Source organism: Trichogramma pretiosum, unplaced genomic scaffold, assembly GCF_000599845.2.
Source record: "Trichogramma pretiosum strain Unisexual culture from Peru unplaced genomic scaffold, Tpre_2.0 scaffold13, whole genome shotgun sequence".
Lineage (NCBI taxonomy): Eukaryota > Metazoa > Arthropoda > Insecta > Hymenoptera > Trichogrammatidae > Trichogramma > Trichogramma pretiosum.
The window spans coordinates 885391-903439 of record NW_019641606.1 but is presented as its reverse complement, the minus strand read 5'-3'; the positions used below and the strand labels follow the sequence as shown (position 1 = coordinate 903439).

Here is an 18049-nt window from a genome sequence, read left to right as displayed (position 1 = left end):
AAAGCAGCTAGAGTCGCGGAGAGCAGTGCGCACGAGGATCATCCAAAGGCAAAGCTCAGAAAAAAAAGCTCAAAAAAAAAAAGAAGGTTAATCTCGGGAGGCCAACGAGGATTCATGAAAATTTTAGCGAAAGAGCAGTCGTCGTCGCGCATATCTTTTCAATTCGCGAACTTTTCGTTTGGACGATTCTTTCCTCTTTTTCTCTCTCTTTGAGTCGCTTTATTTATCCTGAAAAACGTGCATCTCTTATTTGCATTTAATATACGGTAAAAAGACTGCTGGAAAATATGTACAGCTCGACAATTTTTTTTTTCACGTGCTTATAAATAATTTTTGGATTGCGCCGTCGCCGTCGCCGCCGTCGCTCGTCTTTGATTTTTGCGCGACTACTACTGCTATACTAAGACCCTCTGCGTGTAAAGCGCTTATCTTGCTTACTTCTCGATCTATCTCATTAAACCCCGGAGCTCACTAATGATCCTCTCCGGCTCTACCGCTAGATTAAACGCGAGAAGAGAGGAGCAGTTCTCTCTTTCTCTCTGTTACTCTCTCTCTCTCTAGTGCACAGACGTGCCTTTTCTTTACTAATTGCTTTCTGATATTTTATTCGTCCAACAAATTTCCTCTGGAATATTGCTTGTGGGCCGCTATGACCGAGCAGCAGCAGAGCTTCTTTATTGCGGAAGCCGCTATATAAGACGCTCGCCACACACATACTTACTACCTGTGTGTGATGTGACGGTGGATCAAAAAAAAAAAAAAAGCGCCAATTGCTTTTTCATCGGGGTTCGCGCCGCGCCGCGCGCTATTTCTTTATTATCGGAAATTTCCGACGGGCTACGCGATGGCGACGACCGATAAGAAGTCGGAAAAATATTTAGCAGCGGTTTTTATCGGCTATAGCTTCTTCTTCTTCTTCTTTTGCGACGTTTAATGTTTATTGAAAAAATAAACGTTTTTCTCTCGGTCAGTACCGGCTCGCGAGCTTCATGATAATTTTCTCCTCGATTTTATTTTTATAGACAGACGGATGGCCACTACTATTTCTCGCTTAACTTCTCTATCTCTCTCTCTCCTCGAAACGTAATGTTTCTCTATATACCATACACTTGGGTTTGTTATAAAAATTCGATTGGTCGAAAATAAATTTCTTCCGGGGTAATGCTTCTACTACTTCTTTTTTTTATTTCTTATACTTTTCCTCGTTTTTACCCTTCTCTTCTTTTTATTTTTTTTTTTCTACGCCGTGCTGCGCCGTGCTGCTTGTAATCGCTCCCTTAAATTACTGCTCACTAGCTCAATCCTTAATCCCGAGCACAGTGAGCTCCTTGTACCCTTTTATTTTTGGTTTCTTACACTTTGCAGCAGCAGAGGTTCTTTGGAAAATTCCAACACGCGCTTTACGATAGAGTTGAGTTTTTTTTTTTTTTTTTTGAGGTTCGAAAAAAAGTTGAGAGATTTTTTGACCTATAGCTCGTATAACCGAAATATAATTCAAAAAATGAACGCGCGTGATTTATTTCCAAGTTTTAAATTTCGTTTGGCATTCGTACAATAGTTGGCTGGTTTTATTTACTAAAAAAAAAAAAAAAAGTAAATCGCCACGCACGAACAACACGTGTACGGAAAAAACAGAGCTAAGCGGAAATTAAAAGAAAGTTGTATACAAGCGGTGGTGTGCGCGCGCGCCCGCACGGCTATATAATGGCATGTAATGGAGTGTGCAGTCGAGCGAAGCTGTCCTGGATAAGGGGGTGAAACGGCCCAGGCGCCAGTCAATGGTAAATAATACTACTATATACACCAAAGCGAGTCCGTACTTGTGTGTGTGTTTGAATGTAATAATACGTGCCGTGTGCGCCCGAGAAAATCGAAGGGATATCGATCGAAGCAGCGAAGGAAGCGAGGCGAGGGCAGCAGCAGCAGCAGAGATCGTCGCACGCGCGCCTGCATTATACGCGATATACAGTTGCCCAAAGGAGCTGCTGCTCCAAAGCCCTGCGTGTAACATTGTTGTATATATATTCAGCGTTGCCATATAAACGTGGATGCAGTAGCTACAGCTACAGCAGCATCGCAGCTTATTGATACATCGATAACAATGGGCGCGCAAGTCCGCGAAGAGGAAGGTTGGCTTTCACCCGCAGGCAAAACATGATCCCGATAACATTCTCACGGTTAGTCGCCGTTGAGCTGCCGCTGCTGTGCTTCGACTGCTGCTTCGGCTGCTCTTCTCTAATCTTTCCACCCACTCGCGGAAGACCCCCGCTGTTGCTCTTGTATGTATATAATAATACTGCTATATATCTGCAAGTCCGATACGTGTCCCATATCGTCGTATATATTTCCTGTTCTCGCCGTCTTCGCAGTATGCGTCGAGAGAAAGAGCTGATGATAGCTCGATAATCCCACGTGCTCGTGTATAGCAGAAAAACTGTTACATATATCATTCTTAAATCTTGCCAGAGCAATTCCCGTAACGGGCTTCTGATCTTTTGCAATATATTTATAGAATGTCCGATGTTTTGCGTCCACTAGCTTTTATCATTTTGCTTATAATTCAATTCTCAAACTATGCACTATAACAAAAGATAAGTTTCGCTAACGCACAAATCGTTTTCTCCGAATGTTACAGCTTGTCAAGAAGATGAGAGATCGACTCGAATCAGAGTTGAGCTCTCCATCCAGCCCAAAATTTTCGTCACTCGACAATGAGCTAGCACAAAAATCATGGTGAGACAGAAGCAGCAGCAGAGGGTGGTGACGGCGAGGGTGGCTTCGTCCACCGGCGCCGCGCCTACCGTGCTGCACCCGAGACACCAACACAGCCGCCCTTGGCACCACTGCTGGCTACTCTTACTACTGCTACTGCTGCTCGGGGCATCGATCGGCGTTGGCTGCTCGCCGACGTCGAGCGCGGACCTCGAGCGACGACTCGACGACAGCCCGATCGCCCTGAACCTCGCGATACCGTTGGCTGGTAGTGGTTATAAAAGCAGCGGCAGCTTTACGCCTCGCCTGACCACTAGGCAGCTCGCGCGTAAAGCCAAGATTCCACTGCCCACGACCGGTCGGCCGCCGCCACCGCAACTACTGCAGCAAGAGCAGCAACAGCAGCAGCAGACCAGCGCCATCAATCAGCACGAGAATGCCGCCCAGCACAGGTTCCGCTTCACCTCGTCGCACTACAACGTCTCGATCCCGGAGAACTCCATGAGCAAGACCTACGTCACGCCCGAGGAGAAGATGGGCATCGAGCTGAAGGGCGCCGATCGACGCCTCTACGACGAGATCAAGTTTCGCATCGTGTCCGGCGACAAGGACAAGTTCTTCAAGGCCGAGGAGCGGGTCGTGGGGGACTTTTGCTTCCTGTTATTGAGGATGCGCACGGGTACCCTCGACGTGCTGAATCGCGAGCGCAAGGACAAATACGTGCTGGATATCAGGGCGAGCGCCAGGAGACATCACGGAGGTGGCAAAAATAGGCAACAACAAAGTAATAATAATAATAATTTGATGATGGAGGCGCAGACGAGCGTCACCGTCACCGTATTGGATACGAACGATCTGAATCCGTTATTTTATCCGACCGAGTACGAGATCACGGTGACCGAGGACACGCCCGTACATCGTAGTATCATAAAGGTCATGGCCGAGGATGCCGATTTAGGCAGAAACGGAGAGATTTATTACAGTTTCTCGGAGAAGACGGAACAGTTCGCCGTTCATCCGGTCAGCGGCGTGGTCAGTCTCACGAGGCCGCTTAGGTAAGATTTCGTTTCATTTTTTATTTTACATCGCGAAAGCTCGACATTGAACTATAACCCCGACCTTTTTTTTGTGTGATTCGTGTTACAGGTTCATGGAAAAATCGGACTACGATCTGACGGTACTCGCTCGAGACCGTGGCGTCCATTACCGCAACGCGCCGCGCGCCAGCAGCGCCAAACTGACCATACACGTGCAGCAGGTGAATCTGCACGCGCCGGAAATATCCGTGCGCCATCTGCCCGAGATAATGGAGCACTCGAACGCCGACACCTACGCCATAGTCCGGGTGACGGATCGCGACCCCGGCCCGCACGGACAGATAGCCAGCCTGGACATAGTGGCTGGCGATCCGGACGGACATTTCCGCGTGCGGCCTCTGAGTAACAGCGAGAGCGGCGAGTACAGTATTCAAGTGCTCAAGCTGCTGGACCGCGAGACGGCGCCCCAGGGTTACAATCTGACGCTCAGGGCCACGGATCGCGGCACGCCCCCGCGCTCCAGCTACAAATCCGTGCCCGTCCACCTGGCCGATCTCAACGACAACGCGCCGATCTTCAGTCGCGAGATCTACGAGGTCAAGGTGCCCGAGACCGCCCCCGTCAACAGTCCCATCATCCGACTGAAGGTCAGCGACGCCGATCAGGGCAAGAACGCCCTGGTCTTCCTCGAGATCGTCGGCGGCAACGAGGGCGGCGAGTTCTACGTCAACGCCGACACCGGCATGCTCTACACCGCCGTGCCCCTGGACTTCGAGAAAAAGGCCTTCTACACGCTCACGGTGTCGGCGGTGGATCAGGGCAACAGCGGCACGCGCAAGCAGTCCTCGGCCAAGGTCAAGGTCTACGTGATCGACACGAACGACAACGATCCGGAGTTCGAGCACGACTCGATGACGGTCGAGATGGACGAGAACGAGCCCGCGGGCACGTCCGTGGTCCGTGTGGTGGCCAAGGATCGGGACTCGGGCGAGAACGCCTACATCTCGTACAGCATCGACAACATCAAGCGCGTGCCCTTCGAGATCGATCATTTCTCGGGTATAGTCAGGACCAAGCAGCTCTTGGACTACGAGACGATGAAGAGGGACTATCTGCTGCACGTGAGGGCCAACGACTGGGGACTGCCCTATCGAAGGCAGAGCGAGATGCAGTTGAGGGTCAGGTTGAGAAACGTCAACGACAACAGGCCGCAGTTCGAGAAGGTCGACTGCGTCGGACAGTTGGCTAGGAATTCGCCCGTGGGCACGGAGATCATCACCGTGTCGGCCATGGACTTCGACGCGGGCAATATCATCAGCTATCAGATCGTCTCGGGTAACGGCGACGGCTGCTTCTCGCTCGACCAAACCAGCGGTGTACTGTCGGTCGCCTGCGATCTCGCCGATCTCAAGTCCGCCGAACGCATCGTAAACGTCACTGCGACCGACGGAACGCACTTCGCCGACGTCAACAGCATCGCCATCAACCTCGTCAACGGCAAACGAAATCCCGGAAGCGGCCAGCAGCAGTCCAAACTGCTCGCCGACGAGACGGGCAACTTTCAGTGCCACGACACCGGAGTAGCCCGACGTCTCACCGAAGCCATCGCCCAAGCCGAGAAGAACAACATGCCCTCGGCCGAGGACGAGTACACCCCGATGCCCAGCCGCTACGGCGAGAACGTCCACGCACCCGAATTCGTCGATCTTCCCAACGAGATACGAGTCAACGAGTCCGCCCCACTGGGCTCGGTCTTGGCCAAACTCGTGGCGCGGGATCGCGACCTCGGCTACAACGGCAAGCTCGTGTTCGGCATATCGGCCGGTGACAGAGACTCCGTCTTCGAGATCGATCCGGACAGCGGCGAGTTGAGGGTCATCGGTCGACTGGATCGCGAGCGCGAGAGCGAGTATTTCCTCAACATCACGGTATATGATCTCGGCAAACCTCAAAAGTCAGCCTCGAGAATGCTGCCCGTCACGGTGCTCGACGTCAACGACAATCCACCCAAGTTCGAAAAGGCACTGGCGAGTTTTAGAATTCCCGAGAACGTGGCTAATGGAACCGTCATCTTTCGCGCTAATGCTACGGATCCAGATTTGGGTGACAACGCGAAGATCGCCTATACGTTAGTTACGGATACAGCGGACTTTTACATCGATCGCTCCACGGGAGTTCTCAGTGTCAATGGAAAGCTGGATCGAGAGCGTCAAGATTCGTACGAGCTGAGGATCAGAGCTACGGACAGAAACGGTGGTGACGACTCGAAGAGCGAAGACGTCGATTTGGAAAACTCGCCGCTCTACTCCGAGGCGTTGGTTCACGTCTACGTGGACGACGTCAACGACAACGCCCCTGCCTTCGCTCTCAACAGCTACACCGTCAAAGTGCGCGAGGACGTGCCCATCTGGAGCGTCGTGGCCATCGTCGAAGCCACCGACCCGGACGAGGGTCTCGGTGGCACCATAGTCTACAGCTTCAGCGAGGACCTCGACAACGACGGTGGCGGCTTCTTTGAGATCGATCCGCTCTCGGGCACGGTGAGAACGATCCAAAAGCTCGACTTCGAAGACCGCCAAGTGCACACTCTGACCATCAGAGCCAGCGACAAGGGCGAGCCAGCTCTCAGCTCCGAGACGATCCTCATCGTCGAGATCGTCGACGTGAACGAGAACGTGTTCGCGCCGGTGTTCAGTGATTTCGTGGTCTCGGCCACGATCTACGAGAATCAGCCCGTCGGCAGTTTGGTGACGCAAGTGCGCGCCAAGGACGCCGACGCGCCGGGCATCGACTCGCGCATCAGCTACAGCATCCGCGGAGGCGACGGCGTCGGACTCTTCGGCATCGACGACGAAGGTGAGTGAACAAAAATAAAAAAACAACTCCCGTAAAATAATATTGACTTTTTCCAATATTTTCCCGCGCTTCTCTGCCTCTATTCGTATATGTGGCAGGGGCTGCCCCCTGCTGCCCACAGTCCAGAAAGAGTCGATTTGCATATACCATGGGCGGTGCGCACTGTGTGCTTGATACAAGCGCGTCCTGCCGAAAAGCAATCACGTATAAATGCGCGAGCGATCGGATTTTTTTACGACCGCACTGCACGTACGCGTTGTACATACTCTTTTCTCCTGCCATATCGAACTGTGTTCGGTGGTCTCTCGCGTAAAAATTCCATAAAGGCAAATAGCGAGAGGAGCAGGACTAACGAAAAAAAGATCAGCCGAGAAGTGTAAGCAAAGTTCATTGTAGTTCGTGTGCAAGCGCGATTTTTCTCTCTCTCTTCTCCATCCCTTGGTCAAAATCGAGTCAAGTTGGACGGCGACGACCGTGTTTTGGTCGGTTGGCTCCCGACTCTTTCTTTCTCTCCTCCAATATATCTCTCTCGGTACATCGATTTTATTTTTTTCCGCAAACGTTATATAAAAAAAAAAAAAAAATAATAATACATCGTCGGGAGCAAAATCGACCATCGCTCGCTGGTCTGCGCTCGCTCGTTCGGAACGTAAATATTCATAAGTTTATGGTCGGTCGTCTGTCCTGCGCATAATATAATAAAAGGGAAGTTTTTTAGCCCATTCCACGCGACAATTCTGCCGTGGCTTGCGGAAACCTTGATGTTCCCAAACGCGCGATTTCATACGTACGTACGTCGTACACGTATGCGTTCGAAAGAGAAAGGCTTGAATACGACGACGACGAGTAAAGAGGAAAAGTTGACTTAAAAGCGCGAACGCATAACAATGTTTGGCTTGAAGCAAAAGGGCTGCTGCTGCTGATGTCGAATGCTTTTGTGCTCTCTCTCGCGCGCGCGCGTATATATGCACAAAGAGTCGAGCGAGAAAGAGAACCAAAAAAAAAAAAAAAAGAAGAAGAAGAGAGAGAGGTATTATAACTGTCGAATGAGTCGCATTGCCGCCGTCGACACTGGCGCGCGATATATATAAATCCCCAAAGTGCACAGCTTTAAGCGCGGGCGCGTGGAAACATTTTCTGCGAGAGGCCAGAGAACTGTTATACTTCCGCGAGGCTACGCTGCTATGTTGCTGCGGAATGTGTCTCTCTCTCTACTCTGCTCTACTCTGCTCTCCGCGCGCGCGCAGGTCATGAGAGAGAATTTTTATAATTGTATATGTATACGTATATCGCGTTGTATATAATGCGCGCCTAGGCGCCGGAAAAGGGTGCAGCAGCAGCTAGCATATAACGTCGTCTACGCGGCTATCTTCGCGTGACACACACTCACACACACTTTATATGAAACATATCTGTGTGTGTGTATAATACGCTTCAAAAGTAACTTCTCGCGCGTGTACGTATGCTATCTCTCGCTCACTCGCTACTCTGTTTCGCTGAGAGCGAATATTGCACGACGAGCTTGCATAACTATTCCGGACTTGCGAGCGCGCAAAAACTTTTTTTTTACGGCCTCTTATAGCGCGCGTGCGAGAGTGCAGCGACACGCTGCACGATGCTGGGAGGGCAAGGCTCTATAGCTGCTAGCTCTTTTCTTCGAACACGTTTTCGCGAGCTGCGCGCGAGGAGTTGAAAATATTTTTATTCTTTAATTGCTCTCCGGCATTATACGCATAATAGTAGTTGTGGTGGTGGATGTGACGAAGCGCACTCCCACAAAGTCGTAATACGCGGTACGAGGCCACGCTGCAACTTGAGAGCGAGAGAAAGATTTATACTGTGTACGCGGCGGCGGACCGATGTGTAAAACGCCACGCGGTGTGTAACCAGGGATGAGGATTTTTCAAGGCACGTGCATGTATGCACTGGAGAGAGAGAAAAAAAGAAAAGAGAGAGAGAAGCAATTTCCAATTGCCTGCGTTTTCTAACGAGCCGGAGTTATGAAGAAAAAAAATAAGAGAGAGAGAGAGAGAGAGAAGAAAAAAAAGAACCGCGTCGAGAGGTAGGGCTGGAGTTTTACACGGTCAACGATAATTACGCCAATGTTTACACAAAAATATACATATTCTCGTGCTCGTTCTGTGACTTAACTGCACTGCTACTGCTCCTGCTGCTGCTGCTTCAGAGCGTAATGACCCCTTGACTTGATTTTGCACGTGTTATGCATATAGCCACATAAAATATAAATGGGCTATATCGCGTCAACTACCCCCCCCCCCTCCCCCTTTTTGATTTGATTTTTCATATTTTATTCTGCTTCCCAAGGGTGAATATGAAAAAATTATTGATCGACACATGGGCTACACCATGAGAAAATCGATTTTTACCCACACACACACGTCTTCCTTTAACCAGGGGCCCTTTTGACTTACCTTTTACAGTTTCGTGCTTGCTCGTGCGAGGAACTTTTCAGAGTTTTTAACTTTTTTTACGCTTACCATGTTTCTCTTTTATTTTTTTGTTTTTTATATCGTTTCTTGTTGTTGTTTTTTTTCCAACCTTCGACGCGGCTGCAAGCTCACTCACTGCATCGAGAGAGCTTTTTTATTCCCCCACACACACATACATACTATAACTCACGCGTATAACGAGTTCTCATATTTACGCGCGCAAAGCTTCGAATGATTATTGGGTGGTGAACACGCGAGAGAGAGAGAGAGAGCTGCTGAGCTTTAATGCGCTGTATCGCCCGCAGCGAGCGAGGCTGCTGCTAATTCTTATAAAGCCAAGATTAATTAGTTTTTGCCTTATGATACCAAAGAAAATGGAAAATCGATCGCGTCGAATTGCCTTATATGTATACCCGAGATTTGTGAGTAACTTTTCTCTCCTTCTTTTTTTCTCTCTTTCTCCTTTTCCTTTTCCTCTATACGTTTCGCATTGTGGCTAAAAAAAAATATTATATCTTCCATGTGCCGGCGCTGCACATTTGGTATACGTGTACGAGCTCTTACGTAATTATATTAATGCTACGCTCTCGCGAGCGGCAACGGCAGCGGTGGCAGGTAACATGCATATGTAGTCAGGCGCAGCTAAATATTACACGTGTGGCGGCCATGCGGCTCAACATGTATGTGTGTGTGTGTGTGTGTGTGTGTGTGTGCACGTGAGTATATGCATATAATTGAATGGCGAATTGCAATCAGCTCTGGTATTTTAAAAAGTAATCCAATTAACATAACCAGCGACGCAGCGGTGGCGGCGTCGACGCGCGTGCGGCCTGTAAAACAGCTCAACGAATATATATTTATAAAAGCATATATAGTTATATAGCTATACAGAGAGAGAGAGAGAGAGAGAGAGAGAGAGCGCCGCGCGGCAGCAACGAAGAATTTTAATTTTAAGTGTTTATTCCTGGAAAGGCAGATCTCTCCTCTTGTATATAATGTACGCTATGCTCTTTTCTTTCTCTCTCGGAGCGCGCGCGAAGGGCAAAAAATGTCTGCGCGAGGCTCGCGAAGAACGAATGAATGCAACGGCTCTCAGAGCTTTTTGTACAGCTGTAATGCCATATTACACAAAAACGTAAGATGTGCCGAGTCGAAGTAAAGGAAAAGAAGGTAAAAAAAGCATCTCGAGCTTTTTTCACGCCAAGTGCAGAGAATATCGTTGTAAAGTCCTTTTTCCTTTCTTCTTCCCTCTTTTCGATTCTCTGATCGTCGTCGTCTCTTGTGTATATACTTACACGCGCTTTTTGCGCTCGCGCGTGCGCGCGAACTCGGGACTTGTAACGCGCTTACAGAATCCCGAGCAACAATGAAAGTCATCGAAGTACAAAGTACCACGCGTTTTCGCACACGACGTACGTTGTTTAGTACCGCACATTGAAATCTGTGTCACATACATCCATGCCGCAGCAGTAGCGGCAGGACTCGTGCAGTAGTATTACACTATACTATATAGGAAAGCTGGCTTACACAAATTATCGTAGCCCGTATGTGCCCGCGGAGTTGCGGAGGCGTTTTCATATATGGTTATCCGAGAAGTATTAATTCTGGTCGGGGTCTCCATCATGCTGCGCTCCACGAGCGAATCGACAGCTGTGTATGCACGTGGCGAATGTGTCTGCGCGTATGTGTGCGCTTGTGCGAGAGAGAATGCACACAAGAGCGCGCGCGAGGGCGTCCAATTACAAGTCACGTAACACACGTTAACCGCTGCAATGTCGCCTGTCGTTGCTCGCTCGCTCGCTCAAGCCCGCGTGTATGTGCGTATATGTATATATTAAGTGTATGCGCCGCATAAATAATACAATGCATAAAGGTCCCTAATGCCCGGTTTGCCGAATATATAAACCGCTCGTTCGTTCATACATGTATAGTAGAGAGAGAAAGAGAGAGAGAGGCGGTGTTGTGCGGTACGCGCATGAATGCTTGATGCAACGCCGCCGCCAGACTCGACCGACTCCGACTCCTACGAGAGATTCCCGTAAACGCGTGTCCCTTGTCGAAAAGACTCTATCTCTCTCTCTCTCTCTCCACTCCGCAACACACGCAGACACTGTGGCCTACTATTTGGCCTTTTATTCCTCTCTCTACCTCGTATGTATATAGCCTCCAGCCTCTCGTCAACTGCCAGCGTGTAGAGTAACACAGCTCGCGCGCGCATGCACGAACTTACGTATATACAATATTTTGAACATTCAAGCTCGTCTGTTACTTTGATTATACGGACGTGGGTGCATTGTAATACACGCACTTACGAGCGATCGTGTATGACATGATTTCACGCGAAGCATTATATATTTATTTCTCTTAACTCTTTTTATACGTTCTGTTCGCTGTGTAGTGTGCTGCGCGTGTACACGTACGCGTGTACATGCCATTAAGATGCAATTGTTGTGTGTGGTGGTGCTTGGAGCGTTGCCGACGCTCGTGCGCTGCGATCCCTCTCGTGCGATGGTGCGGCAGGAGCGAGCCGAGTTACTTTATCGCGTGCAATGCACCGCCGCCGCCGCTCGTGCCTTCCATGTACACTTCACTTTGCTCGAGTAGTAATTAAAACAAAGGCAAGCTATTAGCCGATCGATCGCGTGGGTTATGTGTGTAAGTGTCTGCGTGTCTGTGTTGGCTGCCTGCGCATGGCTTGCGAGAGAGTAAAAGCACCAGAGAGCTATATACGTACTCGTGAACGCAGCAGCACACCTCTCGCCTCTCTTTGCCAGCTAGGCCACAGGATTTTCTCTGTACGTGTGTGCGTGTGTCGATAATGTGTGTATAGATATATACCATAGCCAGCAAGCCTCGCGTGCGTTGCAACTAAACTCCAAAAGTTGCCAGTCGAGCAGCGGCAGAGCCGGAAGTACTCGACGCAGCAGCGGCGGCAGCGACGCACCGCTGCACGCACAGCACAGCACCGCACCGCACCGCACCGCTCAGCCAGACGCGCTAATGGACAAAATGGATACACGCACACACGCAGAAACGACGATGGCTTGTGGCAGAAAGTATTTCTCGCACCTACATACGTATATATAGACGCGATAAATACACGCATACACAAACGCATTTGCACTCCGCACGCAGACGGACAGATCGCCGTCTGGATTAAAGCGCGTGCAGCAGCAGCAGCGTACGTACACGAGTATAAATTCGAAAACCATGAGGCCGAGCCGTGTGTGTGTGCGCGCACAGAGTCGATCTCGAGCTATATACCCCCGCGCACAAGCCTCTCCGAGTAGAGAGAGGCTCTTATCTGACCGACTGAAAGACTGCAGCAGCGTGGAGCCACTCACATACACACAAGCACAGCATATGGGTTTATATATATATATATTTGTGGTACACACACACGCACGCGGGAGGGTGGGCGTTCGTTCATTGACCCGAAAATAAAATTTATTACTCTGAAAGGCATTCCAGCTGATTTGCTATTTGTTGAAAGATTTATCGTGGAGGGCCTCGCACAGTATGTGTGTGTGTGTGAGAGAGTCACTACTTTTTTTCTCCGCAGCGAGCCCCCCTTTACACTCACACACACACACATATATTTCTCGCAGCAGCCGGCAGGAGAGAGAACCGCGAAGAAATCGATAAGAATTTTTTTTTTTACTCTTACACACACACGCACGCCCGAGCACACAATTCATTCGACCAGCGCCGCGCGCGGCTTTAATTTTTCACGATTAAATTCGAAAATAGAAATTTGCGTGAGATATATTGTACCGATGTATAAAGCGAGAGAAAAAGAGAGAGGGAGAGCGATATAATAATACATCCTCTTTCGCGCTCTTTCTCGCGGGGGTTTAGCTATCTCTCGCGCGCGCGTGCACGATTTATAAGAAGATTACACAGCGGGAATCTTGCGTCTGCCGCGATTTCTTTTGCTCAATCATTTTTCTTATTTCAATTCGTCTTTCTTCCTTTTTTTTACTCTCGTTCTCTCTCTCTCTCTCTCTCTCGTAGCTTTTATTAATAAATCTTATCTCTCTGGCTGCAGCAGAAGCAGCAGCTAGCTAGCTGTGCTATGCCAGCTATGTTCCACACTCCCTTTCCTCTCTCAATTTCCGACAACGGCAAATTATCAGTTAGCTTACCTTCGCCCAGATAGGGAGTTAAAGCGTACGCGCGGCGCGCGCGCACAGATATATATATGTAGGTAGTTCGTAGTAAAACCGTGTGCCGCGAAGAGAGGAGCAAAAAAAGAAAGCGACCGAGTCATGCTTTTCTTCTTCTCCTTCTTTTTCTTCTTATTCTTCTGCCGCCGCCGCCGTTTCGCCTCCTCTTTTCCACGCGTGTCCCTCTTCCGGTTTTCTATTCAAGTCTTGCCGTTCGATTTGTACCATTACATAGTACTATCCTCCAGAGCTCGAACGCGCAGCAGCAGCAGCTCTCTTTCTCGGGCTCAGCTTGCAGATAGAGAAATAAAGAGATATCCCCCCAGACATATATTGCCCCGGCTGGCTCTGTGTGAATCGTGATTGGTGTTCTATCATTTAAGCTGTAGCTATTGCTGCTGCTACTATACCGCCAACTACTATAGCTTCGGTGCCTTTATACATATACGCGCCGGGCTAAAGTCCGGAGAGATTGAAAAATATTGGCGTTAAGGTAAAAAAAAAAGGAGAAAAAAAATCAATCGTTCCGATATGCTCACCCGCACACGTACTCACAGCGACAATCGCACAGACGCACACACATTCGTTCGATTCGCAAGGAAAAAAAAGAAAGGATTTGCACACGAAATGCATATTACATATGGTATAGAAAATAAATGCAATGCCCTCCCGAATATAAGAACGAAAAAAAATGGACGGTGTATATAAATGTATGTATAAATGTATATGATATTCAAACGCGTATCAACCCACGCGCGCTTATACATACACACAGGAGGCCGATTTTTTTAGTATATATAACGAAAAGAGCTTGCGGATTAATTTACATAATACCTCGACCGTCTGCGCGAGAGAGAAAGAGAGAGTGCATACGCTCATGGATGTGCATACTGCTGCTGGATTTCAATTTTTTGTTATATTTTTCCAACCGATGAAAAAAATAATTTTCCTTTCGCAGCTATTTCGTGTTGTCCGCGTATACGCGTTCGGGCACACGCGCCGGATTAAAAAGTGCACAGATCGCGCGCGCGCGTCGAAGCTATAGTCTCGGTTGACGCTCGCACGTATTGCATATACCGAGCTGGAGTGGGCGGCTTTACTAGCGAACTCAATAAAGTTTTTGCGTGCGCGTTGCAGAGCTCGTGTGTCTTCGACGCCGCTGTACGCGTGGGTAAAGGTATCGTTGTGTGTATGAGCTCTCTGTACCTCCCCGCAGCAGCAGCGTAGAATTCGGGAAAAAAGCTCGGAGCTTTCAATTTGTAGAATTTTGGGCGATACAACAATTTACAAGTCGAAATAACTGACTATACCCATGTTGATTTATTTACGCGTGGATTGGGATGTCAAAGAACGAGAGCGCAAAGAATGTGCTTCTGGCGATGTAAAGGCAATTTCACAAAATATTTATTTCGTCGTGAGTTTCGAGTGGACATTTTAATAGAAGTACGAAACTCCGAATTCTCTGAATATTATATCACACAATTAAAAGGAGATATAAATTACATTATCACCACTGTAAATCAATGTTGCAGCAATTAAAACGAATATTTTCAAACTACCCTTTGAAAAAGTGACGATAAAAATTTTTTTGTAACTGACTCACAACATTTTTTCATCTTGACCGATGTAAAAGATTCGAGATTGCGGCGCGACCAAATTACTCTAAAGAATATCACAAGTATTTATAGCGTGGCCGAGAAAGTTTGTCGTCGTGTATATAGTGTCGTCGTAAAGTATACTGTTATATACAAAAAAAAAGAAGCAGCAAAAAAAAATCTCCTGAAAGTTGTACGTCATATCCCGCGCAGCGCCCGGCGCATGAATAAAAAGAGCGACCTATAGCTTACACACCAACGCTGAATAGAATATCCGAGCTTGCGAAAAATCGTTTATAATAGCCGCGCGCGCATCATTCGCAGACGACAAACGCACGCATGCCCGCCCGCATATAGGTATTTTTAAAGTTCAACGCCAGCAGTATTGGTGGGTGGGGGGCAAAAAAAAACCATCCGCTTCGTTCGCCCGCCCGTATATAACTATATACCATTACATAATATATCGATACCGTATTCATATTTCACGATACTCGTTATTAATTTCGAGCGCAGTTCTGTACTCACTGCCCAGTGCATCGCCGATATCGTTTAGAGAGACCCTCCCAATAATATACGTCCATTAACGAACACCGAGTTACCACCAGCGTTTGGCGCGGCATGTTTCGGATGGATTTTCGAAAGGGCTGCACTCCAATAGTAAATCCCGAGTGCAGTTTTTCGGCCAATGGTATATACATAGTTGATATACACAAATGGGTCACCAGCGGACGCGCGTATATATATAATAATAAACACATCGCGGCGGCGGCGGTGAAGGTTGACTGCCGCGAATAATATATAAGCGATAAACGTTCGGAGGTGGGGCGGGAGGGTAGATTTATTGTATCCGAGCCCTTGATGTATAGAGCAAATCGCGTGTTATAATGGGACTGAATTTTGCCCTATCCGGCAAACGTGTACGAACGCGTAGTGCGGGAGGATCGTTGCTGTATGTCATGGCAATGATAATAATGGTAATAACAACCACCACTAACCCATCGGTAATAACTACAATAATAGGCGAGCAACAATATAACAAAGAGAATGGCAAGGCTGGAAATACCTATTTATAATTGCGGTTGGTCGGTGTACGGCTGCAGCGTTATATACCACACATATATACACTGTCTGCACACATGCAGGAATCGAGAGTTTATGTGTGTATATGCGTATAATAAAGCTTGTATAATAATCGAGAACCTCTAGAGGATGACGAGTAATTAATCGCGTTATCGCGTTGACGTTGTAGCCGCGTAGCCGTAGCGGAGCCCAACAGCTCCTCGTAATCAAGGTATCAGCAGCAGCAGCAGTCCGTATAGCACTGGTGGTCCTACAGCCCTAGCCCCTGCATTATATCTGCCGGAGACGTCGACGTCGCGCAACGCTTGTAAGCTCCGAAGCTCGCCTCTGCAAGCTCGGTTATAGTACACAGGATATAGCTCGTGTATAGCGATGCATCCTTCGGCCGCCCGCACGATCTTTTGTCCCGGGCACGTATATTTCAATCTTCGCTTCGAGCACGAGCATCACGGCAACGGCTTATGGGGTACGAAGTTTCAAGTAGTTTAATTTTGTGCTGCAAGCTCCGATACATATACGCGTACGTCGACGTCGATGTAGACATCGAATGCCGAGAGACCGAAGTAAAAAAAAAAAAAAAGAAAAGAGAAAGAGTCATCGATGCACACGTGTTATTTGTCCGGTCTCTGTTCAGACGTACATATATCTCTATCTCCGATCATGCAGCAGGCGAACGATCACCCGACGCGCAGTGTCAGCAAAATCGGAAATATTTTATATGAACTAGTCGATCAATGCGCAGCAGAGCAGCAGTAGCAGCAGGTATGTCTGCTGCGCGCTCGTTATCCAGACAGGTGAATCGAAAAGCTCGATTGATTCATCCATGCAGCAGCAGTAGCAGCGAGTGAAAGAGAGAGAGAGAGAGAGACGTTGCTTTGTAATTCCGAACACAGAAACTCGATGTCGTCGTCTAGCTCTCTTGACACGCATGTAGTACTACACACACGCACATACAGCTCAGCGGGCCCAAGCAAGTGCACGGCTAGCCCCTAGCCTAGAGGTTATATGCTAGCTGGGATATTACAATATAAATACACGTACACATGCAGCATCCAGCGGCGGATGTATGACCGCGAATAATGGCGACTGCACCGCTGCTCATACGACTGCTCGAGCCATGCACTTCAACAATTCCATCGTAAATCGGTCTGCACGGATGTGTATAGTAATCTCTCGCGAGCGATGCACATGCTGAAGAGAGAAAGAGAGAGATAGTGAGAGAGAGAGAGAGAGAGAGAGAGAGAAAGAGAGAAAGCAGTGCCGAGGAGAGAGAGAAAAGAGAAGAGATGATGATCATCGATACGATGGCACTATATGCGTGCACTTTGGTATTGTTACGCCGTGGCTTGCAAGCTCATATGTATACGTGAGTGTGTGTGTGTGTGTATGTGTAGAGCGATCATATATATTCGGTCTCACTCGCGAGCAATATACATATAATATATATACCACAATGAGAACGAGGTCGTGCTATGCTGGTCAGAAGAGCCTCTCCGCGATGATATATATATCCCATATATACGTTTATAGAGAGAAAATATGATCTCATGCACAAACGCAATAGCGTGGTCTAGTGCAAATTAGGACTTGCGAGCGTCGCGGTTATACCAGTAGAAGCAGCAATCGAGTCAAACCAGGCTTAACTTCCTAGGCCAAAGCAGCGAGACGTATTAAGATATTGGGGTATTTTCGTTTATGTGCGATACACGATTGTACGAATCTCCTGCTGTAGGCCAATACTATTACTATCCACTACTGTGTGTTACATATAGAGTTTGGAAAACGGATCTATTGCGTATTTGTGTATAGGTAGGAAATGTACCCTCTCGGCCTTCATCTCTCTCTCTCTCTCTCTATAGATAGGCACAAAGGACGTCCCAAGCAGCGCGGAATAGCACCCTGCGCACTGCCCATGCGACCACTCGCATATACACGCAAACTGATCAAGAATATCATCGGTGCATGCTAGCTAGCTCTCTCTCTCTCTCTCTCGCTCTCTGATGCTTTGACGAGAATTCAATTAAGCTAAAATCTCGCCACAGAGCGGCCTACTGCGTCTGCCGGGGGCCCAACGTGAGAGTCGCATAGTCCGAACGATGACGCACGTATGCATGCGATCGTGATATTTGCGCACGTATAGCAGGACTGCACTG

The 18049-nt window shown here is 48.4% G+C and overlaps 1 protein-coding gene across 2 annotated transcripts in view; it reads left to right on the top strand.

Moving 5' to 3' along the window:
• Positions 1-18049, top strand: part of LOC106652015 (fat-like cadherin-related tumor suppressor homolog) — a 173784-nt gene that overhangs the window by 86510 nt on the left and 69225 nt on the right. For both annotated transcript variants that reach the window (XM_023458414.1, XM_023458413.1), the window contains exons 2-3: positions 2636-3767; positions 3859-6605. In XM_023458414.1, coding sequence (XP_023314182.1) covers positions 2731-3767; positions 3859-6605 — 3784 coding nt within the window. In that variant the 5' untranslated portion in view covers positions 2636-2730. The remainder of the gene's footprint in view (positions 1-2635; positions 3768-3858; positions 6606-18049) is intronic.